Consider the following 13,820-nt stretch of genomic DNA (forward strand, 5'->3'; position numbering starts at 1 on the left):
CAGCTCCCACCCTTCGAGGGCCAGATGCTTGCTTCCTTTGCTTTCACTGGGAAGGATCATCTGCCAAAGAAACCCCCTCCTTCAGTCTCTTTCCCAAGCAACATTCCTTGGCCAGGTCTAACCTCCTTTCCTGTGTATCTTTCTGTTGTTAAACTTCCTTGGCTAAAGTTCTTAATATTCTCCCAGGAACTCCACATGCTTTCAAAAGCCAAAGAGTAAACTCAAGTAAAAGTTTTGCAAACCATTTTATTATCAGTTACACACAACCGTTCCTTTGAGATACACACGTGTAAGATAAGGGCTGGTGTAACGTGAACCCCAGTTAGTTTTGAAATGGTAGGATTTGTGGTATTTTGTTTGAGTATTCCAAAAACACTTTTAAACAAATTATCACTTAAACAGCTAGCAGAAGCCAGGAGTAGTGGTACATGTCTTTCATCCCAGCAGTCCAGAGGCAGAGGCAGACAGATCACTGCAAGTTGAAGTCAGCCTGGTCTACATGGCAAGTTCCAGGACAGCCAGGGCTACATAGAAAGACCCTGTCTCAAATAGAAAAAAAACAACAAAACACAGGCAGGTGAAGGAAGGCATAACGCCACTCTGTTGTAATAGGAGCAGCTGGCTGTGTCCTGCCACCCGGCTAGCTTTACCCGAAATAATTACACAGAAACTGTATTCTTTTAAACATTGCCTGGCCCATTAGTTCCAGCCTCTTATTGGCTAGCTCTTACATATTAATCTAACCCATCTCTAATATCCCTGTAACACCATGAGGTGTCTTACCAGGGAAGATCTTAACCTGCGTCTGTCTGGAGTGGGAGAATCATGGCGACTCACTGACTCAGCTTCTTTCTCCCAGCATTTTGTTCTGTTTTCTCCATCCACTTAAGGGTTGGCCTATCAAATGGGCCTAGGCAATTTCTTTATTAATTAACCAATGAAAGCAACAGATTAGAAAGAAATCACTCCCACATCAGGCAGGAGGCAAGAATCAACCCAGAAGAGGAGGCCCAGGGACTTAGTGTGCCCAGAGGCTGTTTTCTTAGGAGAGAGGGTGGAGACCTGGGGTGGGGGTGGGGAAGGTGACAGAATAGAGGTGCTTGCAGCTCACTCCCTGGCCCCCTGGGGTCTTACCACATCCTCAGGCCTACAAGCCTTCATAGGAAAAGGAGGGCAAGTTGGGGACACAGGCCGCCAGCTGTGGGGTGCAGGCCACAGGGTTGACACTGCACAGCCCCGCATCCTCGTCCCTCTCAAAGTAGATGTTGCCAGGGGAGAAGATAGAGGGATCCTCATCGAAGAAATTGTAGGGTTGGAGCAGGAAGCCCACACTGTTCCCCACAGTCACTGTGTTGGGGATGTCCTCAGCATGGGGGATGTGCAGGAAACTGGCTGTCACCCAAGCCACCAGATCCTGCAAGGAGGAAAAGCAGAGGCCTTTGGAGGCAAGGAATGTCCTCCCAGCTGCAGTTTCCCAGCCTCTGGCCTCAGCCTGGCTTCTGCCTCTGCCAACCACATCCCTACAAAGAACACTTCATGACCTGTGTAAGGAGCTGGGTGGGGTCCCAGTGTGGTGACTAATTGCCCCCTACTAGGGATGGCCTGCACTAGGTGGAGGCTGGCCAGCCACGTTGCCAGGAAAAGTGAAGGCCTTCTCCTCTACCTCTGAAGCTACCAACCTCTCCTAAGAGGGTTTCATTGTTGATGAAGTCAGCAAAGGCCACGGTCGGGGTCCGCAGGTCATTCTGGTAATAGATGCTGCTGCTTTGGTACTCCTCCTCCTTCCTCTGGGTCACCACAAGCTGGTATCTGACCAGGAATTGTACGTAGGTGATGTTGGAAAAATCAGAGCTTTAAAGTCCTACAAGTCCCTTGGATCGGATGCTGAGACATTTCCCATCCCGTATCAACTTGGATCTGAAGGCAGGTCCAGGGTACGGCTGGGGGACAAGTCCTTCCCTCACACCCATTCCCAGGGCCCTCCTCACCTTCCCCAGCTGAGAGCCCTTTCAATGTCACTCTCCAGAGGTACATGGATGCCACGAGGGCTGTGGATCTGGATTCGGTACCCACGCTGGTGGCCCCAGGCATTGGTCTGGTTGGTAGCCAGGTAAAGGTATCGAGGAAGGGAGCTCCCCAGGGGAAATGCAGCCTGGTCCTCCCTGCTCAGGACCTGCCTGGTCAGCTGTAGGCGCTGTAGCTGATGCTCCGGGCTCCAGGGGGCTGCTACAGGCTCAAACACCGAATCTTCAGCTACCACCCAGTTTTTCAAGCCTGTCAGGATGAGGAAAGGGAGAATTCTACACTGGGGTGAGGTTGCTCAGACAGAATCCTTGGTCTCCTCTTGATGCCTATATTACTATCTGACCACAGGCACCAGAGAACGCTATGCTCGGAGTCATGAGCTTGGGCAAGGGCTAACCCACCATTTCAATCGGATAATTGTTGGTCACATGTGGCTACATATACTGAAAATCCAGTTCGTCAGACACACTAGCTGCTTAAGCATCGCTAAGCGGGGTGACACATACCTGAAATCCAGTACCTGGAAGGCAGAGGCAGGGGACGGCTGCCAGGTCAAGTCTGGACTGATCTACAAAGAGTTCCAATATAATCAGGGTTATACAGTGTGACCCTGTCTCAAAACTGAAAGGGAGAGAAAGAAAAGGAACGAAGGAAGGAAGGAAGGAAGGAAGGAAGGAAGGAAGGAAGGAAGGAAGGAAAAAAGGGGGTATGTACAAAGCCAGTCTACTAAATAGCGAGACCCAGTCTTAAACCACGTGGCAGTCACATATGGCTGGAGACTCTTAGGGTAGACACAACACAGGAGACTCTCTTGGTATGGGCCTACTCAGGAGACCCTACAACAGTTTGCTTCTCACTCTGACCTTCTGAATCTCAATGGCTAACACAATACTGTTTTATGGCTATGCTCAACACATGGAAAAACACACACGCTGACTGAAACATTCCTGTGACTATGAAAGAGACACGGAAAAGCCAGTCCTCTTCCAGTCCCTGCAGATTCCTCCCAGCTCCAGGACTCCACTCTCTTAACACAGGGGACACTACTGCCAGTCTTTCGAAAGTGAGCTTTGGAGCTTCTTCGATCCTACTGCATGCACCAAACCCTGCATCACCCAGCACAGCACTTTTTCCTTGAGGCTCAGGACATTTGGTTCCCTTAAATGTGACCATGATACACACCCTAAAAGCCAAAGATGTTGAGTATTTTCCAATTGTCAGATTGTAAGTATTTCAGATTATAATGTATGGCCATCATGTTAGTCTCGGTTCTCTTACCCCCTACCACCTCCTCACACCCAAAAACCACAAACGCAAGCATAGTGTGCAAGGTACACATGCCAGGGCCTCACACTCGAGAATGTTTCACAAGATATGTTTGGTCAGACATTACGCTTGCACAGCCACTTCCTTCCTGTTCCATCTCCCCTGCCTTCCTTAGTTTCCCCAAGTGTAAAATGAAGGTCTTGGTGGGGTTGACTTCTTTCTGGGTCCATGTGCTTTGATGAGTTTGTTTTCTCCCCTCCACAGTCTGCCAGGAGCAGCAAGCGCCAGACTGGCAGCCAGCCTATCCCAGACTTGCCACAACAGGACTGTTAATAGTGGTGACAGGAGAGCGTGGCCTTCCACACTGTTCAGTGGCACTAACTGCAGGGCTATCCCCAACCCTGACACCTTCCCCCCTCCCCATGTACAGACCACAGCAGCCCTAGCCCTACTGCAAACTCTTCAACCAGACTTTTGGTTACCTCTGCTCAGGTCCTTGTCCCATCCACCCACCCTGAGCTCAAGAGGCCAAGTGCTGGCTCTAGTCCCATCCAGTTCTCACTGGGGCAATCCCTCTGGTTAAGGCAGCAGGGCGCAGCCATTACATTTAAGTTAGTTTCACAACTGCAGATCTGGGGGAGGGAACCGGAAGGTGGGAGCTGGGCAGATGAACCCTTTCATCCTTGACCAGATGCCCAGGTGTGACTACAGGGGCACCCAGACAATCCTCTTCCTCTGGAGGTCAGACTGTCCTCTCACCACCTTTCAGACTGCAGCCCGGTCTGGAAGCTTCCAGCCCTATGCACTACTCCCAACCCTCAAGCCTCAGCCCCAGAACTCACCTGCCACGTCCAGGTCCAGCTTGAAGTGGAAAGCGTGCGTGTGCACTGCTCCCAGCACTCGCTCTCCCACGCGGTTCCCGAAAAGGAGGCTCTCAGCCCCTCCATTCAGGAAGACTGTGTTGATATAGCCTGTGGCATGGACACGCCCTTCAAGCGCCCCACTTGGGTACAGTATAAAGTCCCAAATGTAATCGTAGTTGCCCACTGATGACACCGACCTGACCACAAGGCCTGAGCTGGCCAAACCACCATAGAAATGACCCCCTATATAGTTGTGGTGCCTTCGAAGGGGTAATCCTTGGGCCTCCTCAAATACACACACAGCCCCTGGGAGCAGCCGGACTGCCCCCATGTCTACTAATACATGGATGTCAATCATTGTGGCCTGGTAAGGGCAGTCCACCCCCCGAACCAAGGCTCGGCTATTTTTGCCAAGCCCAAAGCTGCTGTCCAAGTAACGGAGCATCATTGTCTTGGGGGAATCAGCACCGTAAACAGTCAGGCACTCCTGGACACTGACTTCATAAGCCACACGTTCACCCTTAAACCGCACATCAAAAAGTCTTAAGCCAGTGAACGCACCATGACCAAATGTAAACATCCAGAGTGGAGACACCACTAAGTTTCCCTGCACATTGTACTGGGGACTCTGGGGTGAGAACTGAAGAGGGGGAAGAGGGGGGTCCGGAGTAACTCGAGACCTCAGGGAGGAAGCCCCATTTGGTGTGGGCAGAGGAACCCGAACCACTTCTAGGCGGCCAGCCTTAAATTCCCATTCCAACTGGGCCAAGTCTGCATAGTAGTGCCCAAGGTAGAAGACCTGGCGGACCACCCAGTGGGCAGGGTCCAGGGCTCTGTGGTCCAGCAGTAGCTCCAGCCCCACAGGGTGAAGGAATATTCCAAGGCCTGAGATGTTATGGTAGAGGGCTATCCAGGTAGTCCGGTCCCCTGATTGGAAGCCGCTAGCAGAAGAATGCAGAGGTGCCAAGGTAGAGCCATTGTAGTTCAAGACAGAAGCCAGAAAGGTGGGTGCCTTTGGGAGCTCCACTTCTTTCAAATACCTCCAAATCTGAACGGACTCCACTCTCAGCTTGGGACGCCGGTAATAGGGCACAGGCCCACCATGACGCTCCACGGTCACATCCCGCATGTAGGACGGGTGAGGCAGGGGCCCCACCACCAGCTCAGTCACATTGGGCTGGGATTGTGCACCAAAGAAGATGATGGCCAGCGCCTCTCGGGCAGGCGGCGGGCCCCCTCCATCCAGGTGAGCCAGGGCTGCAGCCTTGGCAGGCAGCTGCAGCTCCACCGAGAAGACGCAGTTGTCTGAGGGCCGAGCCTGGGCTGCGTCCACCAGCCCTGGCCCCAGGTGCTTGGTCAGAAAGCTCATCACAGCTATTAGCTCCTCTGGGCTCAGGTCTGCAAAGAGCTGACCCTGGCCAGGATTTGTCCACGGCTGGGCACTAGGAGGAATGGAGGGGCACTGGGGAGGTTGGCTCAGTCCACCCCCGTCTCTGCTCCTGCCAGCTAACAAAACACAAACCAAGGCAAAGATGGTGATGACAGCCAGAGCAAGGAGCACCAGGGTAGTCTTCTGGGTCATCGTTCCTTGCAGACAGACAGCTTTCCATGAGACGCGGACTCCTCTCGGCTGAATCCAGATGCTAGCAGTTTCTTTGCATTCTGATGTTTTGTCTGAGGGCGGGAGCAGGGAGGCTGGAGCCAGAGTTGGGGGCGGCTCTGAGCTGGATGCAGTGATATTCACAGACTTTACATGGCTTTGTCCTCCTGCTTCCCCATTAGATGTGCTCTCTGGGTCAGGGTTTTGGTTGAGAGAAGGGACAGGAACCCAGTCTGTGCATGGGAACCCACTACCAGCAAGGAGCGAGGTTTGCCCCATAGCCCTTTGCCCCCCAGGTCAAGTTCTTCCCCAGCTCCCACCCTTCAAGGGCCAGATGCTTGCTTCCTTTGCTTTCACTGGGAAGGATCATCTGCCAAAGAAACCCCCTCCTTCAGTCTCTTTCCCAAGCAACATTCCTTGGCCAGGTCTAACCTCCTTTCCTGTGTATCTTTCTGTTGTTAAACTTCCTTGGCTAAAGTTCTTAATATTCTCCCAGGAAATCCACATGCTTTCAAAAGCCAAAGAGTAAACTCAAGTAAAAGTTTTGCAAACCATTTTATTATCAGTTACACACAACCGTTCCTTTGAGATACACACGTGTAAGATAAGGGCTGGTGTAACGTGAACCCCAGTTAGTTTTGAAATGGTAGGATTTGTGGTATTTTGTTTGAGTATTCCAAAAACACTTTTAAACAAATTATCACTTAAACAGCTAGCAGAAGCCAGGAGTAGTGGTACATGTCTTTCATCCCAGCAGTCCAGAGGCAGAGGCAGACAGATCACTGCAAGTTGAAGTCAGCCTGGTCTACATGGCAAGTTCCAGGACAGCCGGGGCTACATAGAAAGACCCTGTCTCAAATAGAAAAAAAACAACAAAACACAGGCAGGTGAAGGAAGGCATAATGCCACTCTGTTGTAATAGGAGCAGCTGGCTGTGTCCTGCCACCCGGCTAGCTTTTCCCGAAATAATTACACAGAAACTGTATTCTTTTAAACATTGCCTGGCCCATTAGTTCCAGCCTCTTATTGGCTAGCTCTTACATATTAATCTAACCCATCTCTAATATCCCTGTAACACCATGAGGTGTCTTACCAGGGAAGATCTTAACCTGCGTCTGTCTGGAGTGGGAGAATCATGGCGACTCACTGACTCAGCTTCTTTCTCCCAGCATTCTGTTCTGTTTTCTCCATCCACTTAAGGGTTGGCCTATCAAATGGGCCTAGGCAATTTCTTTATTAATTAACCAATGAAAGCAACAGATTAGAAAGAAATCACTCCCACATCAGGCAGGAGGCAAGAATCAACCCAGAAGAGGAGGCCCAGGGACTTAGTGTGCCCAGAGGCTGTTTTCTAAGGAGAGAGGGTGGAGACCTGGGGTGGGGGTGGGGCAGGTGACAGAATAGAGGTGCTTGCAGCTCACTCCCTGGCCCCCTGGGGTCTTACCACATCCTCAGGCCTACAAGCCTTCATAGGAAAAGGAGGGCAAGTTGGGGACACAGGCCGCCAGCTGTAGGGTGCAGGCCACAGGGTTGACACTGCACAGCCCCGCATCCTCGTCCCTCTCAAAGTAGATGTTGCCAGGGGAGAAGATAGAGGGATCCTCATCGAAGAAATTGTAGGGTTGGAGCAGGAAGCCCACACTGTTCCCCACAGTCACTGTGTTGGGGATGTCCTCAGCATGGGGGATGTGCAGGAAACTGGCTGTCACCCAAGCCACCAGATCCTGCAAGGAGGAAAAGCAGAGGCCTTTGGAGGCAAGGAATGTCCTCCCAGCTGCAGTTTCCCAGCCTCTGGCCTCAGCCTGGCTTCTGCCTCTGCCAACCACATCCCTACAAAGAACACTTCATGACCTGTGTAAGGAGCTGGGTGGGGTCCCAGTGTGGTGACTAATTGCCCCTACTAGGGATGGCCTGCACTAGGTGGAGGCTGGCCAGCCAAGTTGCCAGGAAAAGTGAAGGCCTTCTCCTCTACCTCTGAAGCTACCAACCTCTCCTAAGAGGGTTTCATTGTTGATGAAGTCAGCAAAGGCCACGGTCGGGGTCCGCAGGTCATTCTGGTAATAGATGCTGCTGCTTTGGTACTCCTCCTCCTTCCTCTGGGTCACCACAAGCTGGTATCTGACCAGGAATTGTACGTAGGTGATGTTGGAAAAATCAGAGCTTTACAGTCCTACAAGTCCCTTGGATCGGATTCTGAGACATTTCCCATCCCGTATCAACTTGGATCTGAAGGCAGGTCCAGGGTACGGCTGGGGGACAAGTCCTTCCCTCACACCCATTCCCAGGGCCCTCCTCACCTTCCCCAGCTGAGAGCCCTTTCAATGTCACTCTCCAGAGGTACATGGATGCCACGAGGGCTGTGGATCTGGATTCGGTACCCACGCTGGTGGCCCCAGGCATTGGTCTGGTTGGTAGCCAGGTAAAGGTATCGAGGAAGGGAGCTCCCCAGGGGAAATGCAGCCTGGTCCTCCCTGCTCAGGACCTGCCTGGTCAGCTGTAGGCGCTGTAGCTGATGCTCCGGGCTCCAGGGGGCTGCTACAGGCTCAAACACCGAATCTTCAGCTACCACCCAGTTTTTCAAGCCTGTCAGGATGAGGAAAGGGAGAATTCTACACTGGGGTGAGGTTGCTCAGACAGAATCCTTGGTCTCCTCTTGATGCCTATATTACTATCTGACCACAGGCATCAGAGAACACTATGCTCGGAGTCATAAGCTTGGGCAAGGGCTAACCCACCATTTCAATCGGATAATTGTTGGTCACATGTGGCTACATATACTGAAAATCCAGTTCGTCAGTCACACTAGCTGCTTAAGCATCGCTAAGCGGGGTGACACATACCTGAAATCCAGTACCTGGAAGGCAGAGGCAGGGGACCGCTGCCAGGTCAAGTCTGGACTGATCTACAAAGAGTTCCAATATAATCAGGGTTATACAGTGTGACCCTGTCTCAAAACTGAAAGGGAGAGAAAGAAAAGGAAGGAAGGAAAGAAGGAAGGAAGGAAGGAAGGAAGGAAGGAAGGAAGGAAGGAAGGAAGGAAGGAAAAAGGGGAGTATGTCCAAAGCCAGTCTACTAAATAGCGAGACCCAGTCTTAAACCACGTGGCAGTCACATATGGCTGGAGACTCTTAGGGTAGACACAACACAGGAGACTCTCTTGGTATGGGCCTACCCAGGAGACCCTACAACAGTTTGCTTCTCACTCTGACCTTCTGAATCTCAATGGCTAACACAATACTGTTTTATGGCTATGCTCAACACATGGAAAAACACACACGCTGACTGAAACATTCCTGTGACTATGAAAGAGACACGGAAAAGCCAGTCCTCTTCCAGTCCCTGCAGATTCCTCCCAGCTCCAGGACTCCACTCTCTTAACACAGGGGACACTACTGCCAGTCTTTCGAAAGTGAGCTTTGGAGCTTCTTCGATCCTACTGCATGCACCAAACCCTGCATCACCCAGCACAGCACTTTTTCCTTGAGGCTCAGGACATTTGGTTCCCTTAAATGTGACCATGATACACACCCTAAAAGCCAAAGATGTTGAGTATTTTCCAATTGTCAGATTGTAAGTATTTCAGATTATAATGTATGGCCATCATGTTAGTCTCGGTTCTCTTACCCCCTACCACCTCCTCACACCCAAAAACCACAAACGCAAGCATAGTGTGCAAGGTACACATGCCAGGGCCTCACACTCGAGAATGTTTCACAAGATATGTTTGGTCAGACATTACGCTTGCACAGCCACTTCCTTCCTGTTCCATCTCCCCTGCCTTCCTTAGTTTCCCCAAGTGTAAAATGAAGGTCTTGGTGGGGTTGACTTCTTTCTGGGTCCATGTGCTTTGATGAGTTTGTTTTCTCCCCTCCACAGTCTGCCAGGAGCAGCAAGCGCCAGACTGGCAGCCAGCCTATCCCAGACTTGCCACAACAGGACTGTTAATAGTGGTGACAGGAGAGCGTGGCCTTCCACACTGTTCAGTGGCACTAACTGCAGGGCTATCCCCAACCCTGACACCTTTTTTCCCCATGTACAGACCACAGCATCCCTAGCCCTACTGCAAACTCTTCAACCAGACTTTTGGTTACCTCTGCTCAGGTCCTTGTCCCATCCACCCACCCTGAGCTCAAGAGGCCAAGTGCTGGCTCTAGTCCCATCCAGTTCTCACTGGGGCAATCCCTCTGGTTAAGGCAGCAGGGCGCAGCCATTACATTTAAGTTAGTTTCACAACTGCAGATCTGGGGGAGGGAACCGGAAGGTGGGAGCTGGGCAGATGAACCCTTTCATCCTTGACCAGATGCCCAGGTGTGACTACAGGGGCACCCAGACAATCCTCTTCCTCTGGAGGTCAGACTGTCCTCTCACCACCTTTCAGACTGCAGCCCGGTCTGGAAGCTTCCAGCCCTATGCACTACTCCCAACCCTCAAGCCTCAACCCCAGAACTCACCTGCCACGTCCAGGTCCAGCTTGAAGTGGAAAGCGTGTGTGTGCACTGCTCCCAGCACTCGCTCTCCCACGCGGTTCCCGAAAAGGAGGCTCTCAGCCCCTCCATTCAGGAAGACTGTGTTGATATAGCCTGTGGCATGGACACGCCCTTCAAGCGCCCCATTTGGGTACAGTATAAAGTCCCAAATGTAATCGTAGTTGCCCACTGATGACACCGACCTGACCACAAGGCCTGAGCTGGCCAAACCACCATAGAAATGACCCCCTATATAGTTGTGGTGCCTTCGAAGGGGTAATCCTTGGGCCTCCTCAAATACACACACAGCCCCTGGGAGCAGCCGGACTGCCCCTGTGTCTACTAATACATGGATGTCAATCATTGTGGCCTGGTAAGGGCAGTCCACCCCCCGAACCAAGGCTCGGCTGTTTTGGCCAAGCCCAAAGCTGCTGTCCAAGTAACGGAGCATCATTGTCTTGGGGGAATCAGCACCGTAAACAGTCAGGCACTCCTGGACACTGACTTCATAAGCCACACGTTCACCCTTAAACCGCACATCAAAAAGTCTTAAGCCAGTGAACGCACCATGACCAAATGTAAACATCCAGAGTGGAGACACCACTAAGTTTCCCTGCACATTGTACTGGGGACTCTGGGGTGAGAACTGAAGAGGGGGAAGAGGGGGGTCCGGAGTAACTCGAGACCTCAGGGAGGAAGCCCCATTTGGTGTGGGCAGAGGAACCCGAACCACTTCTAGGCGGCCGGCCTTAAATTCCCATTCCAACTGGGCCAAGTCTGCATAGTAGTGCCCAAGGTAGAAGACCTGGCGGACCACCCAGTGGGCAGGGTCCAGGGCTCTGTGGTCCAGCAGTAGCTCTAGCCCCACAGGGTGAAGGAATATTCCAAGGCCTGAGATGTTATGGTAGAGGGCTATCCAGGTAGTCCGGTCCCCTGATTGGAAGCCGCTAGCAGAAGAATGCAGAGGTGCCAAGGTAGAGCCATTGTAGTTCAAGACAGAAGCCAGGAAGGTGGGTGCCTTTGGGAGCTCCACTTCTTTCAAATACCTCCAAATCTGTACGAACTCCACTCCCAGCTTGGGGCGCCGGTAATAGGGCACAGGCCCACCATGACGCTCCACGGTCACATCCCGCATGTAGGACAGGTGAGGCAGGGGCCCCACCACCAGCTCAGTCACATTGGGCTGGGATTGTGCACCAAAGAAGATGATGGCCAGCGCCTCTCGGGCAGGCGGCGGGCCCCCTCCATCCAGGTGGGCCAGGGCTGCAGCCTTGGCAGGCAGCTGCAGCTCCACCGAGAAGACGCAGTTGTCTGAGGGCCGAGCCTGGGCTGCGTCCACCAGCCCTGGTCCCAGGTGCTTGGTCAGAAAGCTCATCACAGCTGTTAGCTCCTCGGGGCTCAGGTCTGCAAAGAGCTGACCCTGCCCATGGTGTGTCCAGGGATGAATTCTGGGAGGAATGGAGGGGCATCGAGGAGACTGGCTGGAACTGCCTTGCCTGGTCAGCAAGACATAGGTCAGAGCAAAGATGGTAAGGAGAGCGAGCACCAGACACACCAGCAGCACCTTGAGAGCCATGGTTGATGCTGAGATGCAGTCACTCCAACAGCAGCTCTTTTCTGCTTCTGACATTCCGGCAGGACTTATGAATGGACAAAACTCCACCCCGTGGGCGGGACAGGAAATTTCTGATCATGTTTTATGTTAATTGTGTTCCAATTTTCTGTCCTGAGGTTTGGCTCAAAATGTTCCTTCCCTAAACTCCAACTGCTAATAGTCTCTAACCTTCCATCAGTAGAACAGATGAGAAGGCATTGGGATAATGATATGCAACTACCTTGTAACCTTAAACAGTTCTGAAAAGGCAATTTTGATGCATAATCCTTTCCCTGTGTCACACACAAGAACTAATAAAACATCATTACTAAAATCATGCCTTAAGCCATAGTTCCTGGATCTACTGCCCAGCTCAGCAGTAAGTTCTTAGCTCTACCTGGGACCTAATGTAGTATCTGAATTGGAAGTCTCAGGCCTTATTATCTATCCAGTTAGTGAGAAAATAGTGGTTGAGATTCTGGGCTTTCTGTTCATACTGGTACAATGAACCCGTCCAAGCTGTGGTAGCCTTAAAGCTACTCATCTTGAGTTTCTTGCCTATAAATGCACAGTGGGACAGGGTCACTTATGTCCACAGTCTCAACACTCAGGAGGATTGTTAGTTCAATGCCAGGTGAATTACATAGTGAGTTACTGGCCAACCTCAGTGACAACCTGCCTTTAAAAATGACAAATTGGGCAGTGGTGGAACACACCTTTTATCCCAGCACTTGGGAGGCAGAGGCAGATGGACCTCTGTGAGTTCGAGGCCAGCCTGGTCTACAAGAGCTAGTTCCAGGACAGGCTCTAAAGCTACAGAGAAACCCTGTCTCAAAAAACAAAAACAAACAAAAAAGAGATTTAAAAAAAAATACAGCCAGGCATGGTGGCACACACTTTTAACCCCAGCACTCAGCAAGCAGAGGAAGGTGGATGTCTGTGAGTTTGAGGTCAGCCTGTCCTTGAGTTCCAGGACGGCTAGGACTGTTACAGACACAACCAAAAATAAAAATATATATATAAAAAATGCAACCATACACATAAGTGCTAATAATCCCACAAAGCAGGCAGAAATTACTTGTTAGCTAGCGACACTAAACTCTGGGACAGAACAGATAGATGTCCCTTCCTTGCTGGGGACCTTAAACCTCTACAAAGTTGTCTTACTAGAAAAGGGGAGGGCATTTTACTTCTGAGGGACACGAGCCTCCTGCAAACACTTTGAGTCATTTAACCAGCCCCAGGGGTCCCCTCAAAGAAGTTCGAGTATTATGTAGAAAGGAAAGTTACTATGACAGAAAAGGAAGGCTGGATAGGGCGTGCCTGAGTGGCTGTTCCCACACAGAACCACAGCAACCTCTGCTGGTAGCTCATGGGTATCACAGGGAATGAATCAGGATCTGGTGGATGGACAGAGAGGCAGTTTAAATTCCTGGAAAGGCTTTCACATAATTTATCTTCAAAACAAAGCAGGAACTACCTCCCTCTCTGGTCAAAAGCTTCACTCCTTTTTCTTCTTGGTTTTTCAAGACAGGGTTTCTCTGTAGTTTTGGAGCCTGTCCTGGAACTAGCTCCTGTGGACCAGGCTGGTCTTGAACTCAGAGGTCCACCTGCCTCTACCTCTGTGCAGGGATTAAAGGCGTGCGCCACCACCACCCAGTGTAGAAGCTTCACTCTTGCCACCATGATGCAAGAGTTCAATAGCGCCGGGCAGTGGTGGCGCACGCCTTTAATCCCAGCACTTGGGAGGCAGAGGCAGGCAGATCTCTTTAAGTTCGAGACCAGCTTGGTCTACAAGAGCTAGTTCCAGGACAGGCTCCAAAACCACAGAGAAACCCTGTCTCGAAAAACCAAAAAAAAAAAAAAAAAAAAAAGAAAGAAAAAGAAAAAAAGAGTTCAATAGCAAGTGTACACACAGCAGGCTGGCCAGGACATCTGTGAAGGTGGGTGTCTGAACGCTCACACTATGTCCCTCAGTCACCAGAATATGGCACAGGGTCTGCAGC

The 13,820-nt window shown here is 51.3% G+C and overlaps 2 protein-coding genes across 2 annotated transcripts; both read right to left on the bottom strand.

The window, feature by feature from the left end:
• Positions 1-229: 229 nt before the first annotated feature.
• LOC142859989 (amine oxidase [copper-containing] 2-like) lies at positions 230-5,855 on the bottom strand. The gene is made up of 4 exons (XM_075990652.1): positions 4,134-5,855; positions 1,989-2,274; positions 1,680-1,809; positions 230-1,414 (listed from the first exon to the last, which is right to left on the bottom strand). The coding sequence occupies exons 1-4, from the start codon at positions 5,734-5,736 to the stop codon at positions 1,148-1,150; spliced, it is 2,286 nt and encodes a 761-aa protein (XP_075846767.1). The 5' UTR covers positions 5,737-5,855; the 3' UTR covers positions 230-1,147.
• Positions 5,856-6,293: 438 nt separating this feature from the next.
• LOC142859992 (amine oxidase [copper-containing] 2) lies at positions 6,294-13,578 on the bottom strand. The gene is made up of 4 exons (XM_075990654.1): positions 10,206-13,578; positions 8,052-8,337; positions 7,743-7,872; positions 6,294-7,478 (listed from the first exon to the last, which is right to left on the bottom strand). The coding sequence occupies exons 1-4, from the start codon at positions 11,848-11,850 to the stop codon at positions 7,212-7,214; spliced, it is 2,328 nt and encodes a 775-aa protein (XP_075846769.1). The 5' UTR covers positions 11,851-13,578; the 3' UTR covers positions 6,294-7,211.
• Positions 13,579-13,820: the final 242 nt, after the last annotated feature.

This window comes from Microtus pennsylvanicus, chromosome 11 (genome assembly GCF_037038515.1).
Source record: "Microtus pennsylvanicus isolate mMicPen1 chromosome 11, mMicPen1.hap1, whole genome shotgun sequence".
NCBI classification, from domain to species: domain Eukaryota; kingdom Metazoa; phylum Chordata; class Mammalia; order Rodentia; family Cricetidae; genus Microtus; species Microtus pennsylvanicus.